General features: G+C 44.3%; 1 protein-coding gene across 6 annotated transcripts in view; it reads left to right on the forward strand.

Annotated features, from left to right (window-relative positions):
• The first annotated feature begins 9606 nt into the window (after positions 1 to 9606).
• IQSEC3 (IQ motif and Sec7 domain ArfGEF 3) overlaps positions 9607 to 17249 on the forward strand; it is a 109054-nt gene continuing 101411 nt past the window's right edge. For 4 of the 6 annotated variants that reach the window (XM_087766651.1, XM_087766650.1, XM_087766653.1 and 1 more), the window contains exon 1: positions 9607 to 10205. In XM_087766651.1, coding sequence (XP_087622777.1) covers positions 9697 to 10205 — 509 coding nt within the window. In that variant the 5' untranslated portion in view covers positions 9607 to 9696. The remainder of the gene's footprint in view (positions 10206 to 17249) is intronic. The other 2 variants (XM_087766649.1, XM_087766654.1) reach the window with 2 other exon arrangements.

The following is a 17249-nucleotide window of genomic DNA, read 5'->3' on the forward strand; positions in this document are numbered from 1 at the left end:
ATGTATGTTATAGAAGAATTCCCACTGCTGCTACAACCTCAACCTCCCCATTTCCAGAAGCTCAGGACTGCACATCTATCACCTGCATGATGCACTAGTGCCAGGTTTGCATTAAGAAACAACTTTTTATTTAGCTCCTCCTGAAAATTAACTTTGGTTCACTTTTTAAACTGACTGGCTTCATTCTGCAGCCACCAGAGTGAAAGCATAAATACTCTGTCACATTTCTTCATGACATCAAAACTCATGCCATATCAACAAAATCTGAAAGACTGGCAAAAGGAGGTAAATGGTAACTGCAGGCTGATGCTCCAGCTAGACAGACTTTTGTGCTTGGCCTGAACCCACTGATTTCAAAATGAGGCCTCATGCACCTGCTTGCCTGGAGCAGCTTATAGGATTGGGGTCAGAACTGCAGCTACCAGGGGAAGCCTCTCCCTCAACCCTGCCTCCCGTTTTTTCTTATCATCATCACGCTTATATCATCTTTAGTAGCACTAATGCAGCCTGATCTCTCTAAACTATGTCATACTAGTAGAAGGAAAAAAATGCTTGTTTGCTCTCTCCTTTGTATTCTCGTGTTTTGGGGTTTTTTAAAATTTTTTAGGTATGATGACCTCTGTGAGAGTGCCAGATTTATTTTGGCAGATTTGGCTGCTAATCCATATCTACTAGGACTGAAAGACATGATCTGAATTTGGGATGTCTCTTTATTAATAATCTGTTTGTTATCTTAATAAATATTTGTGCATTGTTTATCTGACACAGATGACATGTTTATTATTACAAATATGCTTATTGGTCATGATTCACATTGGTCTCCATTATTTTGGACTGTTTTCATTTATCTGTAGGCAGCTCATGCTGTTCTATATATTCTGTCACAGTTGGTTGTGTTTTGCCTTTTTGTGCTGATGTCTGTAAAAAACACCGCACATAAGAAATTAAAAAACAATGAGAATGTTTCCAAAATCATCACTACCACATCCATCCAGCAGCAATTTAAATGTGTATGAAACAGAGTACAAACCTGAACAGATGGGAAGCTTTTAAACAAATCGTAATTTAAGACATCAGCAAATAACTGGCTCCTTTAGGATGCAGACCTGAAACTAAGACAGAGTCAATGGAAAGACTGGCATTGTCTTTTGGCCAAGCCCCAGGTACCAGCGTGCTCCTGCACGGTGACATCTTTGGAGAGAGGATTCTGTTTGCTCGTGTGGCCTTGATCCCTCGTTCAGGTATGCAATGCGGTCCTTGTTCCTCAGCAGCGCACGGAAAGAGTGTTAGGTAAGTAGAGCTGGAGCAAAGATCTGATGCTCCCTGCTACAAGATGATGTGAATGCTAAAAATTCAGACAGGTTCAAGGCTGAGACCAGCCAAACAGACAGAACAGAAAACTATTGAGTTTTTTTTTTAATGCAAGGATATCACCTCTGACTCAGGCAGTCTGGTTGGAAGCATATTTTGGGAAAGTATCACTTTGTGTTGCTCCCACTGTAATTCTCTTTCCTAGGCATCTGATTTTTGTTATTTATAAGCTTTTGACGTCTTACACAGTGGATTTCAACCTAACTTTCAAATTTTGAGGTTTCCTTTCAACCATACTCAGCATGTCTTTGTAACAAATATTCAGCCATTCTCTTCGGTTTACTGAGAAGCACTTCAGATACCTCCTGCCCTCACACCTTTCTGCCTCCTTCTGCACATTCACTTCTCTTTGACAACTTCCACATCAGTCTTGCCTGCAGGCCAAACGTCAGCCTTCCCCCTGCCTCAGTTCTGCCCAGCCCAATGACTAACAGCCCATCCATCCTCAGTCCCCTGCCCCCTGTCAGTTCTCAACGGGCTCCCTATGTATCGTGCTTCCCAGTTCACATCGGTTTTCTTTCCCCACCATCCAGCCACTATTACCGCTTCTGGCTCCTGAGTCCTCCCTCCAGCGACAAGACCCCTTATCCTTGGCCATTTCTCTCTCCACCTTCCCAAGGTGAGTGCTGCAGAGAGTGCTGCAGAGGGGAGTAACTGAGCTGTCATCTCTGCATGGGATGGAAAGAAAGAGCAGTGCTGCTGTGAGCTTTTGAGATTTTTTTTTCTTTTTTCCCTTTAGAAAATGAGTGTAGTGTTGTTTGAGAAGATACTTCTGCTTCCTATCTGAAAAGGTGTGCTAGGCTGCTTTTACCTGGGAGATGGGCAAATATAGTAGCCAGCAAATCAGTGGGGAATTTCTCTCTGGCCACGTTAAATATTGTAAGGTTTCAGCTGCCTCCCTCGTCACTAGGTGGGCTTCAACCATTGCCAAAATCCCATCACTTGTGAAGATGCACAAGACAGAATGGCTTGCGCCCAGACCTTAACCTTATGTTAAGCTAATGCATGCAACACAAAAACTAGACCTGTGATCTGCCACCATTTGACCTATCTCCTGCTCTTTACATCTGGGCCTCCCCAAAAGAGCGGTCTTTTCTGTCCTTTGCAAGAGGCTGTGCAGGCAGAGGTCCTACCGCATGGAGTCAGTTGCAGGAGTGTGGATGGTGGTAGCTGTCTGAAGCAATTCTGCCATGTTCCTCAAAGAAGAGTCTGGAGCAAGTTCTGTTGGTTTTGAGTCACAGGATCCTCTTTGTCTCTTCATTTGCTCCTTGAAATGCTTTCAGACACCAAAATAGAACACAGAAATATTCATCACAAGTCAGCACGTCTGAGCACAAGGGATCCTGTCTGTAAGCAGATTTGAAGGCAAAGGTTAACCTGAGCAGAAGCCTGACCCCATAAATAATGAGCAACAAGAGACAGGAACACATCTGAGCAGCGACCTCTTCAGCAAATATTTGGCCTGCCTCTAGTTGGACCACACTGTGTGTCAGCCAGACTGACGGATTACCTCAAAAGCCAAAAAAAAAAAAAAAGATTCAAGTTTTAAAAAAACTGCATCATTTAAAAAGTTCAGTCCGTTTAGCTTGCTAAAAATAATATCATCAGGTGATCTGATCAGTCACCTTCAAGGAACGAAAAGCTTTAGACTAAAGAGCTCTTTACCCTAGTGGAGAATGGCATAAATACTCAGAGCTGAAAAGTGAAAAGGATAAATTCAAATGAGAAAAATATTCCAACTTGTCAACAATGACGGAGATTAACTATAGTGACAAAATATCAAGGAATGAGACAAATGTTCTACTTTTTGCTATCTTCACAGTGGTACCAGAGGCGTTTCTGGAGAGATGTTGTTTTGAACTCATGTTCCAGATTCAGTAGCTGCATGAGATTATACGGTATGTAGCATGTCAGGCCAGATGCGTTATTGATTTGTCCTGGCCTTATTTTCCCTGAGAAGTCAGCATCTGCTTACCCCTGTTATACAACAGGCGCACGGACCAAACAAGCCACAGGTTCAAGGTGAAACAGGACGCCACGGAAGGTCTGTCATCAGAGAGTGCTCCCTCTGCTTCAGGTGAGGATTGAGTAAATGCAAGAGGAGTCCTCTGGCATCTTCGTCCTTAGTCCTGCACCTAAACGCCAGGTGGCATGGTCTGCAGTCTTACCTTCTTTAAACGGAAATAGGCAGCAAGGTGAACTCTCCCTCTCGTGTTGGGGCTGTTGAATTGTTAATTCATACTGATACCACAAAATCAGAAGCAAAGGGAAAATATCTTGTTCTATAAATCAAACATAAAGAGCTGAGATGTGGTAAGGACAAATACTTCAGTTTATTTTTTTTTTTTTTACCTCTTCGCTTTTTACCTTCTTGTGTGTGTGGAACACAGCGAAGCTGACATGTAAATATTTTAAACAGCTGCTCATCAGAGAAATGGTATATTGTAGCCTTAGCTGAAATGTATACTGTTCATGCGTGTTCTTTGTTTTCTTGACAGTATTTGATCTCTGCCACTGCAGAAAAAGCTTCTAGGTGGAGTATGGGTTTACACTTAACTTCATACCATTTCTTCTTCTTTTTTTTTTTCTCTTTTTTTTTTTCCCCTGTGTATCTTACACAGGAAATCAAACAAACATGTTTGGTCACACAAACTTGTCCCACCTGAAAATCCCCATGTACTTCAGTGGAACTAGTCAGATAAGATTCAGAGAATCAAGCTCATATTCCATTTTTTCATTTTACCGCAGTATTTACAAAAGACTGAACAACTGTCAGTTCAAACAAAAACCTGACTGACTCTGAAGAAAATGTCTCTGTGTAGCTTTTGCTCTCTAGAATTAATCAATTAAGTGGTCAAAGCTTAATTTCATGAAGAAGACAGGAGATAATGCAACATTTAGCAACATCAAAAGAGAAAGTGCATTCTAAAGAGAGACCTTGATTCCTTTTAATTTGCACTAAATAATGCAAGGCTGCAATAGCACAGTTCAAATACAGTCAAGATTTAAAAATGTGTCAAAACTGCACATCTCAGCTAAGGCTACAATACAGACTTGTACCTTTTTCCTGATGAGCAGCTGTTTTAAAATATTTATATGTCAGCTTAGCTGTACACCACGGAAGAGGAAAAAAACCAACAACATTGAAAGAATCTGAAGTATTTGTCCTTACCACATCTCAGCTCTTTATGTTTGATTTATAGAACAAGATATTTTCCCTTTGCTTCTGATTTTGTGGTATCAGTATGAATTAACAATTCAACAGCCCCAACACGGAAGAGAGTTCACCGTGTTGCAGATTTCAGTTTAAAGAGCGTAGGTAGGACCGCAGAGCACGCCACCTGGCTTTTAGGTGCCGGACTGAGGTAGAAGATGCCAGAGGACTCCTCCCGCCTTTACTCAGTCCTCATCTGAAGCAGAGGCAGCACTGCTGTTGACTCCAGCACTTTCTAATTACAGACCCTCAGTGGCATCCTGTGTGATCGTGGGCAACACACTTTAGTTGGTCTTAGCTTCATTTTATCCATCTGTTTAACAGGTGTAAGCAGACAGTGACTTGGCTTAGACTCAAGATGGTAAAACATCTCTCATTGATCTGAATAGTTTTGGATGAGGCCTCAAGTGAAAGAAGCCTGAGTGAAAGAAGCATTCAGGAGATGCAGATTTTTTTTCCCCATCCATGAATTATGCATGAGTACATTGTGATTGTCTTGATTCTATCCTCTATTTTGAAATTATTCATCTAATTCCTGCAGAATTTTTTTGGTCTGTAGGCTGTTTGCAAGCAGTTCTGAGAATCTCTACTCAAGCAGCTGCCTACTTCCAGGTGGGGCTGAAAATGCCCCGTCTTCCCCCAGAAATCAGAATGGAAGGTGGCAACACAAGACTGTGATTCTTGCGTCTCCTCCCTCCCATCTTTTACTCTAATTCTGTCTTTTTTATATGATTTGTGTTATGCTTTCTTGTATACTTCTTAAGAACTGGATGAGAATGGATCCGGTGGGAAACACTGGCTGCGGGGATTTTACTTGAGATTCTGCCACGGTTTTGAGAGAGACAGGAAGAAGGGGAGAAAACGTTAGGTTAATTAAGGTGGGTTGGCCAACGTTAAATCTGCCTTTCCTTGAGTACTAAGGACTTGACCTTGAACACCAATAGTCTTTGTTTGCATTTAGGTGCGCTTGTATATAATTCTCTTTCTCCTAAAAGAAAGACAATAGAAATATACGTCTTACAGAAGTATAAAAACCCTTACCATAAGCTCATAAGCTTATGATAATAAGACCATAAAATCATAGCTGGGAACCTAAGCTATATGCCCTGCATCTCAAACTGGTAGCACTTTGGATACTGAATTACCAGGAGCAAGTTGTTACCGTGCAAGGCCTGGGCATGGAAGGTGGAGGAGAATGGGGTCAAACGCAAGAAATGGGGAGAAGGCTGCCTGGATTTGCTGTGAGGAGCCCCTGTCCAGGAGGAGGAGATGGAGTGTAACTGAGAGGAGGGAAATGCCTGGAACAGAACTTCAAATGGAAAAACATGGGAAGTCTTTACCTGTCAAAAGGCTGGAGTGATTTGTTCGCATCAAGTTTCAGTGAGCTGTTGCAAATTAAAGTGGGATTAGGACCTCTCAGAAAATGTTGTAAGAACACTCTGCAGTGAAAATTTTTCTGCAGATGAAACACCTGAAGATGTTACTACCTTCCCTATCGTGTGTGCTTATTAGTATACCCTTCTTTATGGATTCACTCTCCTCTGACTGAATTAAATAGCTAAATAAATATAAAATTAAATCACATAGTATTAGACCTTTCCATTAAATCCTGGGGCTTGACTCATTTGCATTTTGTTTTGTTTTTATAATGCATGCTTATTTTAATTACTACTGCTGCACTTTATTTGTAATTGTCTGTGCAATGCCCAAGCACCTTGCTAAGTGGATAAGGGAAGCACTTTATTCCATAATAGCATAATTAATCTATTATTATTCATTATTATTTTTTCCTGGAATGGACTGAAGAGAATCAGGATTTTGAAAAATACAATGCCAACAAATTATCTGTGGCAAAAATAGTTTTAACAGAATTCATACTTTCCTCATCTTCACCATTGTTTCCCTCTAGATATCATCTCTCCTGAAGAGAGAAGCAGCAGCATTTAATGACCTGAAGATCGGGCTAAATGCCAACGATCCGTCCCACCGGCTTCCTGCATGGCCTTGGACAAGTCATTTAACCACTCTGTGTCCCTGTTTCCCTATTTCCGATGGCTACAATCCTAACATTCACCTTCTACGGAACAGTGACACTTACTTCACTCGTGCAGAGCTTTGCAAACGACGTATGCTAGGTATTGCAGCAGCATAATCAAAGGGACACAATGATGGCTGGATAAAAGAGGAGGCGTTTCCTAGCTATGCAGGATTCTTGCTTACTGAGTGAAAGAAGACATTCAGTTTCTTCTGATATCCTTTCAGAGTCCTCCTGAATGAATATGCTGTCTTCAGTGAATTTTCTTATTACAGAGGATTATGCAACTCTATTACCTCTTGAAGATTTTTAAGGAGATCCCTGCATAGTTTTTCATGTTAGGCACAAAAGCATTCTGCTGCATTTTCCTTTGGCACATGCTCTCTGTAGAAACCTGGAAGGTCAGGGCTGGTCTTACCATTTTTGTCCACCAGTCACCACATCTGCACAGAGAACGGGTTTCTTTCTTATTCTGCTAGCCTGCGTGTTTTTACCTTACCAATCCATGGCTGTAGGTCTCTGTTTAATTTATGACAAAGATTTATTAGTAGAAACTAGGCCAATGAGGCTGGTCAACCAAATTAAAGGCGCAGAAAAAGTGAAAAAATGTATCGGATCCACTCCGTGCAGTAAAAGTCACATCTTCTGACAGGTATTCAAGCACCTGACATAAGATTTCCAAGCTGGTTTGCCCCATCCCCTATCATCCAAACCAGGATGATTTTTTCTTTTTAGTTAGTATTCCCTCAAGAATACATGCCACGACCTGGCTGACTATACCTGGATAGGCCAGTACAATGTCTATGACCCTGATTTCTTCATCACTTTTATCCAGCTGAGCTGCAAAGGAACATGATGCCCACTGCAAAGACAGAACTCTGCACAGGGCTTGCCTTAAGAGTTAAAGCAGCCTCCCCTATTCTGCAAGATAAACAATTTCTGCCTGAAGTCTCTCCTAACAAGGACAAGGTAGCTGTGTGTGTGTGTGTGTGTACGTACATACATACGTACGTCCACATGTGAGCATACCCATAGCCATCCCTGGTTGTTTCACAGAATGTATTAATGCCCAAAGCACATTATTTCCATTGGTGCCCCTGGACTCTGTTCCTGTGAGGCAAGACTGAAATGATGCTGCTCAGTGGTGTCTCTGAAAGGAAAAAGCACACCAGCACAATTTCCTGAACGATCGCTTCCATTCTTCTCTCTCTCCCAAATATAGCTTGGGTGTTTTCACCTCCCCTGTCTTTCTGTGTGAGCCTTTTTTCACATTCCCCTATAACCATCTCTCCCCTTGCTAAATAATGCCAGTTCCTGCTCAGTCAATCTCCCATCACAAGACATTAATGACACCCTAGGCAATGAGACGGAGGAAGGTCTCCCCTAAAATTTTCCAATAAAATCGTAAAGTGTGTGGGATTTGAATGCTCTTACTCCTTAGAGTTCACTCTGGGGTCTTCCCTCAACACACAGGGGGACATATGGCAATGTTTCACGATCCCCAAGCCATCTCTAAGTGCTTGCAAGAGAACTGTGAATAGCAGTTCTTTTTTAGGAGGAGTCTGTGAACAGCTTCTAATCCTGGTGATCCTGTTTGCATCAGTTTACATTCCCAGGGCTATCTGTGAACTGGAAATACACTTTTTCAGCTCATCTGAAACAGAGATTCTCCTTTACATTGCTCGCTTCCTCACTTCAGGAAATCCTTGCTACGGTGCAGGTTTCGCTGATCTGAAAAAGGAAAATAAGAGTAGCTCTACACTCAAAATCACCTACTTAAAAACAGTTGTGTTTTGTTCTGTGGTCTTGCACCTTCTGTACCCTCAGTTGAATCTACTGACACGCTTGCCTAAAACCAGGTCTGACTGCTCGTTACGCCTCCTGGATCTTCAGCGCCCACAGTGACTGGAAAGGTTGCCACTCTTCCGCCCTTTACAGAAATCATCAAAATTGTTCACGGATCTACACAGGAGCTCCTGAAAGTAAGTTTATGACCCTTAGCCAGGTTACTCATTGACGGGTATGACAGACAGCACACAGGTGGTTTCTCAGACCCACGGCTGTTAAGGTTGCAAACTCCGACAGCTGTGGATGAGGCAGGGCAAGGGAAGGTGTTGCCTGAGAAACGAACAAAACCTGCACGGAGCGTAACAGCAAAGGCCCGGCCTCTCACTTCTCGGGTGTTGCCTCCCCAGCCCCCAGCAAAACTCCACGGTTAACTCCCAGTTTTCTTCCCCAGAAGCTGAAGGGCACCGAAGACTGGAAGGAGTGACACACTTGCAGGGAAGCAGCAGATTCCCCTAACATCCATTTTCCTCGGTGACTCCTTCCCGGGGGTGCAGAGGCAGCCCTGCCCTCCGCAGGCTGCAAGGCAGAGCGGAAAGCGGGACCCCTATCAACAGGCGGCCGAAACCAGCCACGAATATTCAAGTCCCTTTGCAAATAAAAAAAGAAACCACTAAGTCACCCTGGGGAAAGCCAGGAACAGCAACACCTACAAGTGCCATTCAGGGCGGAGAGGAGAGCGGTACCGGAGAGGAGAGCGGGTACCGGAGTGGCCGCCAAGGACTCCGCAGAGGCGCACGGCCGGGCCGGGCCGGGCCGGGCCGCGCCCCGCCGCCGCTGCCCGCTCCCGCCGCGGGCTCCCCTCAGCGCCGGCCGCTCCGCAGCGGGGGGCGGGCGGCGCGACCCGGACGCGGCCCCGCCGAAGCCATGGGGGAGGGCGGCGGGGCCCCTCCGCGCCCGCTCGCCCCGGGAAGGACCGGCCCGGCCGCCGCCGCGGGAGCGGGCCCCCGCTCCTCCGCCCCCGCCCCCTCCCGCGCCTGCGCGGCCCGGGCGGGGGGGCGGGGCCCGCCGCAGAGACCCCACCCCTCCCCCCTTCCCTCGGCCTCGCCGTGCGTGGCGCGCGGGGGCAGGGGCCGGCGCGAGAGCGCGCGCGGGGGCCTGCGCGCGCGCGGGGCGGTGAGGCGCCTCCTCCCCTCCCCTCCTCTCCCCTCCCCTCCTCTCCCCGCAGCCCGCGCCGCTCTCGGCGGAGCGGCGGCGGCCGGGCAGGGGGGCCCGGGCCGGCGGCCGGGGCATGGAGAGCCTGCTGGAGAACCCGGTGCGCGCCGTCCTCTACCTGAAGGAGCTTACCGCCATCGTGCAGAACCAGCAGAGCCTCATCCACACCCAGCGCCAGCGCATCGACGAGCTGGAGCGGCGGCTGGACGAGCTGAGCACCGAGAACCGCAACCTCCGCGGGCAGCAGCCGCCGGCCGCCGCCGAGCCGCCGCCGGCCCCCGCGCCGCCCCAGGGCCCCCCGCCCGAGCAGCCGCCGCCGCCGCCGCCGCCGCCGCCGGGCCAGCCCGACCCGCTCCAGCACCACCAACAGCTCCCGGCGCCGCAGCCGCCGCCGCCGCCGGCGGGCAAGCAGGCACCGGCGGGCCCCGGCGGCAGCGGCCGGGCTGCCGGCCACCAGCACCCCCCTCTCCAGCCCCACCAGCACCCGGCGGAGAAGGACGGCAGGGAGAAGGGCTGCTGCGCCGCGCTGCTCCAGCACAAGACCCCCCAGGCCATCGGCAAAGGCGTCCTGAGCCGGAGACCGGAGTAAGTGAGAAGGGGGAAGGGGGGCGGGCAGGCGCGGCGGGGGGGAGCAGGAGCGTAACGGGCTCCCTCCGGGCCCGGCTCCAAGAGGGAACCGGGTTATACCCCCTGCAGCCTTGCACGGAGGGAGGCAGCGTGTGGGTGGGTGGGGAATCCCTCCCTCGGTGCGTGCTCGGGGAGAGCAGGCAGAGTGCGAAGAGGAGCCAGGATGCTGCTTCCAAGCGGCGCTTGCCTCCTAGTTCACCGCTTTTATTTTCATGTACAAGTGCCTCTGGCCCGTTCGAACCCTCTCGGGCGGCTCACCCGCGGCGCTCGCACGCAGCGTCGTGCCCTCATTGTCTGCCGTAAATAAATAAGTCTTTGAGCAACGATGAGTGCGGTTTAGCCCAGGCAGGGAGACGCTTTGCAAAGGACAGCAGCATTGTGGCAGCTTCTCTTTGCCTTAAGTCGCTGCTTTCTGTCAAAAAAAAAAAACCCGTCATCCCTGGAATGAGCTGGGATTTTCCTGCCCTCACTGATGTAAGGGGTCTAGGGTATGCATTGTATTGCACGTGATGTATATATGTTCGTAGAGATACAGATGCCGTACATATGTTTGACATTTAGGATGCTTATTGCACTTGTGTGTGGGGGTTGTCTTTTTTTTTTTTTTTTTTTTTTTTTTTTGGTGAGTGGTGCCTGACACTGATCCAGCTCTTCAAAAGGACAAAGTATTTTTTGCTGGTCTTTCCTCTTCAGTGAAGAAAGCATGACTACTAGTACTGAATACTGATAATGCTCTATGTGCATGCATGTATAGTAAACAAGGATGAGCATTCCAGCACTATAGGTGGTGGAAGAGGCTGCTATTGAAGAGTCACATTTTCTTGGATTACATATCCAGTATATGCCATCAGTTCACCAGCTGGTAATTACAACTGTACTCAGCATTGTATTGTCCTTTGTTTAGGCACTTTGAAAGCAGGGGAATGTTTTCTGGTTGAAAGCCAGGGTTAGTGAAGTTAGGAAGAGAAGGAGGATAGTTTCTGGTGTGGCTTCTTTTATGTAAGAAATAAGCTAATATAAGTAGTAAAACTAGATTGGAATTTCTTTCCTAGAACGAGCTCTGTTGTTTTGGTTATAGTAATGTCAAAACAAATGAAATATGCAGCACACCGTATAGCCCAAAACGTCTTCCGTGTCTCTTTTGACACTTTAAATAAAAGGGCCCCTTCCCTCTCATGTCTGTTTTGAATACACAAGCATAGCTACAACATGGAGCTGGATTTTCAGCTGGTGTAAGTAGAGTTACACCACTTCATAACAGGGAAGCATCTAGCACGTGATTCTATGAAAATCAGTGGAGAAATTACTATTGAAAGAAATAGTATTAAAAGAATATGTATGGTCAAGGCACGCTCGAATCCCAAAAGACAGATCCATACTTCTAAAATACTGCACTGTAAGACTCAGGTTTGCAGTCACAACTTAAAGGAAGTGAGTGGGCTACTCAGAGTATTAATACAGGTAGTAAGCATTTTCAGGATCTGGCCCTTATTCGTCATGCAATAGATGGAGTTTTAAAAAGATGTAGGGCCAGATCCTGAACTCATGCCGATTGGTGTAAATCCAGAATAGCACAGTTTAAGTCACCGAAGTCAAAGGAGTAAGAAACCCATATAAAAATGCATAATCAACCTCATTGTTTTTTCAATAGTGAATCCCTGCAGTGAAGGCTCTGTTAGAAACATCGTATCGGTAAGGGCTTTCCTTTCTTCTGAACGGAGTTTCTAACATACGTCATTACACAGACTAAAGAATCGATTTCTGTGCATAAGTATAAATACCTCCTTCTTATCTGAGCTTTTTTTGCAGTGGGGTTCGACTGGGGGAAGAATTGTAAATTTTTTCTTCAAACCAAAATGCACAAAGAGAAGTGCATTAAGAACACAGCTGATTGCTGGCATATCATATGATAATCTTTATATTTCAGATAGATAGATAGATGGATGGATGGATGGAGCCTTTTTGTGGAAAGTCAGGGCTGCTGCTGGGGATAGCAGAGCAATCCCTGCAGTGTTCTTCACTCAGGAAGACTAAAATAGACTGCTTCTGTTTCCTTCTATAGCTTAGGCAAACCAAAATCTTTGTATAGCAAAGGAAATATGAGAGATGCGAAACAGTCTACATTGCTCACTCCTGCAGGTTCTTTTTTTTTTTTTTCCCATTGATTGTATATATTGGGTTTCATCTTCTCTCATCTCTGACTGTTAGAAGGAAATCAAAGAGACTGCAAAATCTAACTTAGAGGCAACTTGTATGGGGGGGGGGAATCTTTCACCACCTATTGACAGCATGCCCAATATCCCTTATGATCCAGCTGGCCAACCTGAGAGCTGTATTTTTGCTTTTGTGTGACAGCAGGGGACATATACTTTAATACCTACACAGACTAGGTATCTGCACTCTCTTCCTTCCTTCCCACATCTGAACATGTTTTTCCTTCTATTGTAAATCTGAAATTCAGTGTTATCTAAATTCTTTTCTCTTGGCCAAGAGCATAGGAACTGACTGTTCACTACAGAAAATGGCCACTCTAAACAGAACAGAAATTATGTTTTAGCATGTCAGGATGCGGTGGCTGAAAGCAAGGGTTAAAGCAGCACCCAGGCAGTGCCCGGCTGTCACTGCCCAGTAATGGAATTTCCTCTGCTTCTCACAAAACAGGAGGTTCTGGCAGCATGTTTAAGTGTACTTGTGCTGGCCCTTCTCACCTCAGACACAGCCCGGGGATTTTGCTCATTTTGAGTCAGGATTGAGGTTTTTTTGCAGCCCAGCTCACCTCAAACCCCGGACAGAAGTGAAGACCTGAGCTGTTGGACACGTGTGACTATTCTTGTCAACTGGGGCAGTCTTCTGTGAGGGGCTCAGAAGAAAAAACAACTGAAGCATCTCTATTATTTTAAAGAAAAGTTGAGTCTGATTTTTGTTGTTCGCTTTTTTTAAAAATGATAAACTGTCTTTTTCTAAAGCTCTTTTTTTTTTAAAAAAAAGCCTACATTTTAAAAGAAAACAAACCTAAGCTCATCTCTAGAAAGGGAAGAATTCCTGAGTTATGCAGAGGCCCACTAATTGTTGCTGCATGCTGTTGTGTGAGAAAGGTAGCAGTGAGCTTACCTGTGAAAGGAGAGGCAAGGAGAAAGAATTTTGCAGAGATTCTCAGCAAGAATTAGGCTGATTATTATTCCGTGGCATCTGTCTCTTTCTACCTTAGGAGTCTATTGCATAAGCACCTCACAGCTTTAAAAACAAAAAAATAAGGTCATTCGTCATGGAATGTTTTGCTTCAAAAATACAGGTTGCCAAATTAGCATAGCTTAGATCACCCTTACTTGGCAGCCTCTTGTCTTAAGGGACCATCCCAAAGGATCGCCAAATCCTGTAAGTATAATTTTTCCTTCCCTTCTTTATCAGAATACTACCTTCTTTGCCAATCCCCAGTACCCTTCATTGAGTATCAGGGAAATGCCACAGGGTTGAATTTAGCAAATTAAGTCTAAATGGCCCAAATCCTGCTGTTTTTTATCAGTGAAACTCTCAGTAGGAGCTCTGCCTATGGAAGGGCTTCAGATTTTGAGCCTATGCATTAGCTGGAAAACTCACTTCAATAAATACAATTACAATAATAGCTAATAATCTGTTATAGTTCCTTCCATCAAAAGACATGGGTGCAATTTACAAACATTCGGCATTAAAGTCTTCTTTTAACCGTGTCACCAACAGTGAAAACAAGGCATAGAAACATTATTTGTGTAGCATGACATAAAGAATCTAAGTACTGCCTTTAAATTATTAGTCTCTGTTTGCGCTACAAGATATCTCCTCACGCAAAACAAACTCTTAGAACTCTTGCAAGAAATTTTCTAGAATCACATTTTCCCAGAGGTCTTAAAGCTCATTTGGATTTGCATTAGGCTGAAAACTATTTTATTTTATTTTATTTTTTATTGGTTTAGGATAGTATTTTTTGTCTTAGTAAAGAGGCAAGTTTTAAAAGACAACGTTAGAGCACTTAGTTGCTGTTGTGGTCTGAGGCTGTTTGCTATATTTTTGTTGAATTTTAAAAGCTCAATTATGTAACTTTAAAATGAAGATATCGCATATGCAGAGGTGCTGTTTTCCATAATTTTTCTTTTTAACTATGCATTAATGTTCTATTCTATGGATTATCTCCAGGGTAAAGGCATTAGACACAATCCCACTGATTTCAGTGGATACTAACAATAACTGTAAATATTACGGCTTACTATTAACATATTTTGCTATATTTGCGCATTGCACCAGCACCAAAAAAAAAAAAAAAAAAAGACCAGAACAACTCTGAATGGCTGGTGTACCCCAGATACCCATTCCTTTCACTTTGGGCACACAAGGAATGCTACGTTTGCCCTCTGCTTTCATTCTTTCAGACTTCCCCCAGCCTATTTCAGGGTTTAACTCCCTTGAGCTTTCACACACCAGAAATAGTTGCATTGGTGCTGCCCTGGGTTCTGCAAATCCCTGCTAGAAATGTACCGTTTCAGCATCAAAAGTTATTTGGAGTAGAGTGCTGTAAGCTGGTTTCAAATGACAGAGATCTGCATTGGCATCGCTACAGAGATGCTAAAGCCCTACTTAGATGATTTTGAAATAAAGAGCATAATGAGAGGAAAAAAGAAAGTAGACTGTCTGTGACTACATCCCATTTAAAGATATATCCATACTGGTTCCATTCACATTGTAATCAGCCTAAGATGTACTTTATGATGTGAACACGCCTGTGTCGTATCTACATCAGGGCCTGTAAAATCCCAGGCAGAGGAATACAGAATTAATGATTCACAACAACATTTAAGAAATAACAGATTAAGTGAGAGAAAGAAAAGGTCTCAGCCTAGGAAGGGTTCAGGATGCAGTTCTAGGTATAAAATTGCTGAGTAAAGACAGCATGAGGAATTCCACCCACAGGGATTGCACCTCAATATGATGCTGTATAAAGTCCCGGCCAGAGCAACACAGTGTCAAGGCTGAAAATACTATCGTGGGAAATCTCACTGGCGGGATGGGAGCATCAGGAAGTAATAACAAGGAAGGAATCCGTGTGAAATACCGCCTAGCGGTGCTTTGGACAGATACTCCCTGTGTATCTGTGTCCCAAGCCCAGTTACAGCACCAGCTGGAGTAACAAAGACTCATACTAATCTTTTAACAAGAGAAGCCAAGGGCTGAAAGCAACAGCAAAAAAGGTGAATTTTTTAATGCTTAAATGAGGAAGGATGCAAATGCATTATTTTGTTTTTCTGGTAAGACGGTGATATTTTTATGGCACTCAGCTATGTGTTCTGTTGCAGCCAGGCTGCTCTTCTCTGGTGGCAAGGGTACCTTTCTTCCATACGCTTTGCATTGGCCCATTTGGTGTTGCTTCCCAGGCAGATCCAAGGTAGGGCTCTATGAGAGGACTTTAGGAGCAATGGGCTCACATAGCAACAGTGTTAACATTCAAAAGAATTCACGCGTGGCTGTTTAGAAGAGGTATAAATGGAAAAATGTCCCAAAGGAATAGGTATTTCAGTGCCCTTGGGAATTCCTGCCAGGGACTCAGTGCCAGGTGACTCTTGGGCTGGCTGTGCCATTCTTTGCAGCACGTACAGTGTGGAAGGACACCCATTGTTCTGAGATTGCAACAAGTGACTGATACTTCCATGTCCTTCATAAAATGATGTGCACACAGGAATATACAATTTAGGCATGGTTCATACAGTTCATGCATGCAGCAAGTGGCTACTTATATGGGGCATAGACTGTACGCATTCCCACCTACACCATACTTGAAATTATTCACACTTTTAGTCAGAGTAAGCCGGAGAAATCTAGCCTTGGGATGCTCTTCTAGTCCTTAGATGGTGCCAGATCAGAGCCTGTCAGCTAGAAGTCTTGTCTTCTATTAATTATGGCTTCTACCTACTCATTCAAAAAAAGTGTTCATTTGATAAAACGAAGTACACTTCTGCAAGCAAAAATACCTCTAGACAAACAGATATATTAGATTATAGAAATTTCCCAGTTTTATTTTTTTTCATTCTACCTTAGAATCCAAGTAGAAACAGTAAAAAAAAGCTACTGTCTCTCTACCTTAATCTTTCAGTACATAGGGTCTACTCGTCTTCTGCTTTCCTGTTATTTTCCCTATAAATGCCTTGTTAGGTTCTCCTTTCTTTCCTAGTTCGGCAGTGGTTTATTTCTCTTTTTCCATTCTCAGTTATGAAACCTTTTGTTGTTTCTCCCTTAGGAAAACATTATAGAAAGCCAGAAATATTCCTCTGTTTAACAGATGGAAAATATTTCATTTGTTATAAAATTACCTGTAGCCTGTGATCATCATTTGGTCCACATTCCATGGAACCATATAAAAGCAAATAAGGAAAAAATAAGAGAGTCATTTATGAAGACAGAGCCTGAAATGTGACCATTTTTCCTTTCTTTTTCGTACTTTTTTTTTAAAATACATATTTTTTCCCTCAAAGAGGTGTATCTTGAAACAAACTCGTAAAATTCTTGTATTCATCTATTCTGGAGTTCGTCATTTCGTTTAGCTAAGCCCTACGTGAGACAATGAGAGTTTTGACTATTGGATTTGTTCTGCCCAATGGCTCTGTTTAAGATCCCTTAGTTAGAGCATTGGACTAACAGTCTTAAGATTAACGTTTAATTCCTCCTAAATGTATTTCTAACAGACTTGTGATGCTGGACAGTCCCTTTCATCTCTGTGTATTTCAAGATCTGTAGCAAAGCAGTTGGAGATTTATTGTTACAGATAAGAGTGGGCAGATAGATCAGGAATGATCCTTTTTATAAATTTCAGCATAGGAAGCAGCATAAAGCTCCTGTCATTACTTGCAATGTGTACTGCAAGGCAATATGTATATTTGCACATAGAAGAGAGAATGTATTGTCTACAGTAGGTGTCTTAAGAGCGAAGTTGAAACAGCACCTAGTTCCTGTGCTTTTTACATACAGAAAAGCAAATCG

This window comes from Nipponia nippon, unplaced genomic scaffold (assembly GCF_047370975.1).
Source record: "Nipponia nippon isolate SJK-2023a ecotype South Korea unplaced genomic scaffold, ASM4737097v1 scaffold_3, whole genome shotgun sequence".
In the NCBI taxonomy this organism is placed as follows: Eukaryota; Metazoa; Chordata; class Aves; order Pelecaniformes; family Threskiornithidae; genus Nipponia; species Nipponia nippon.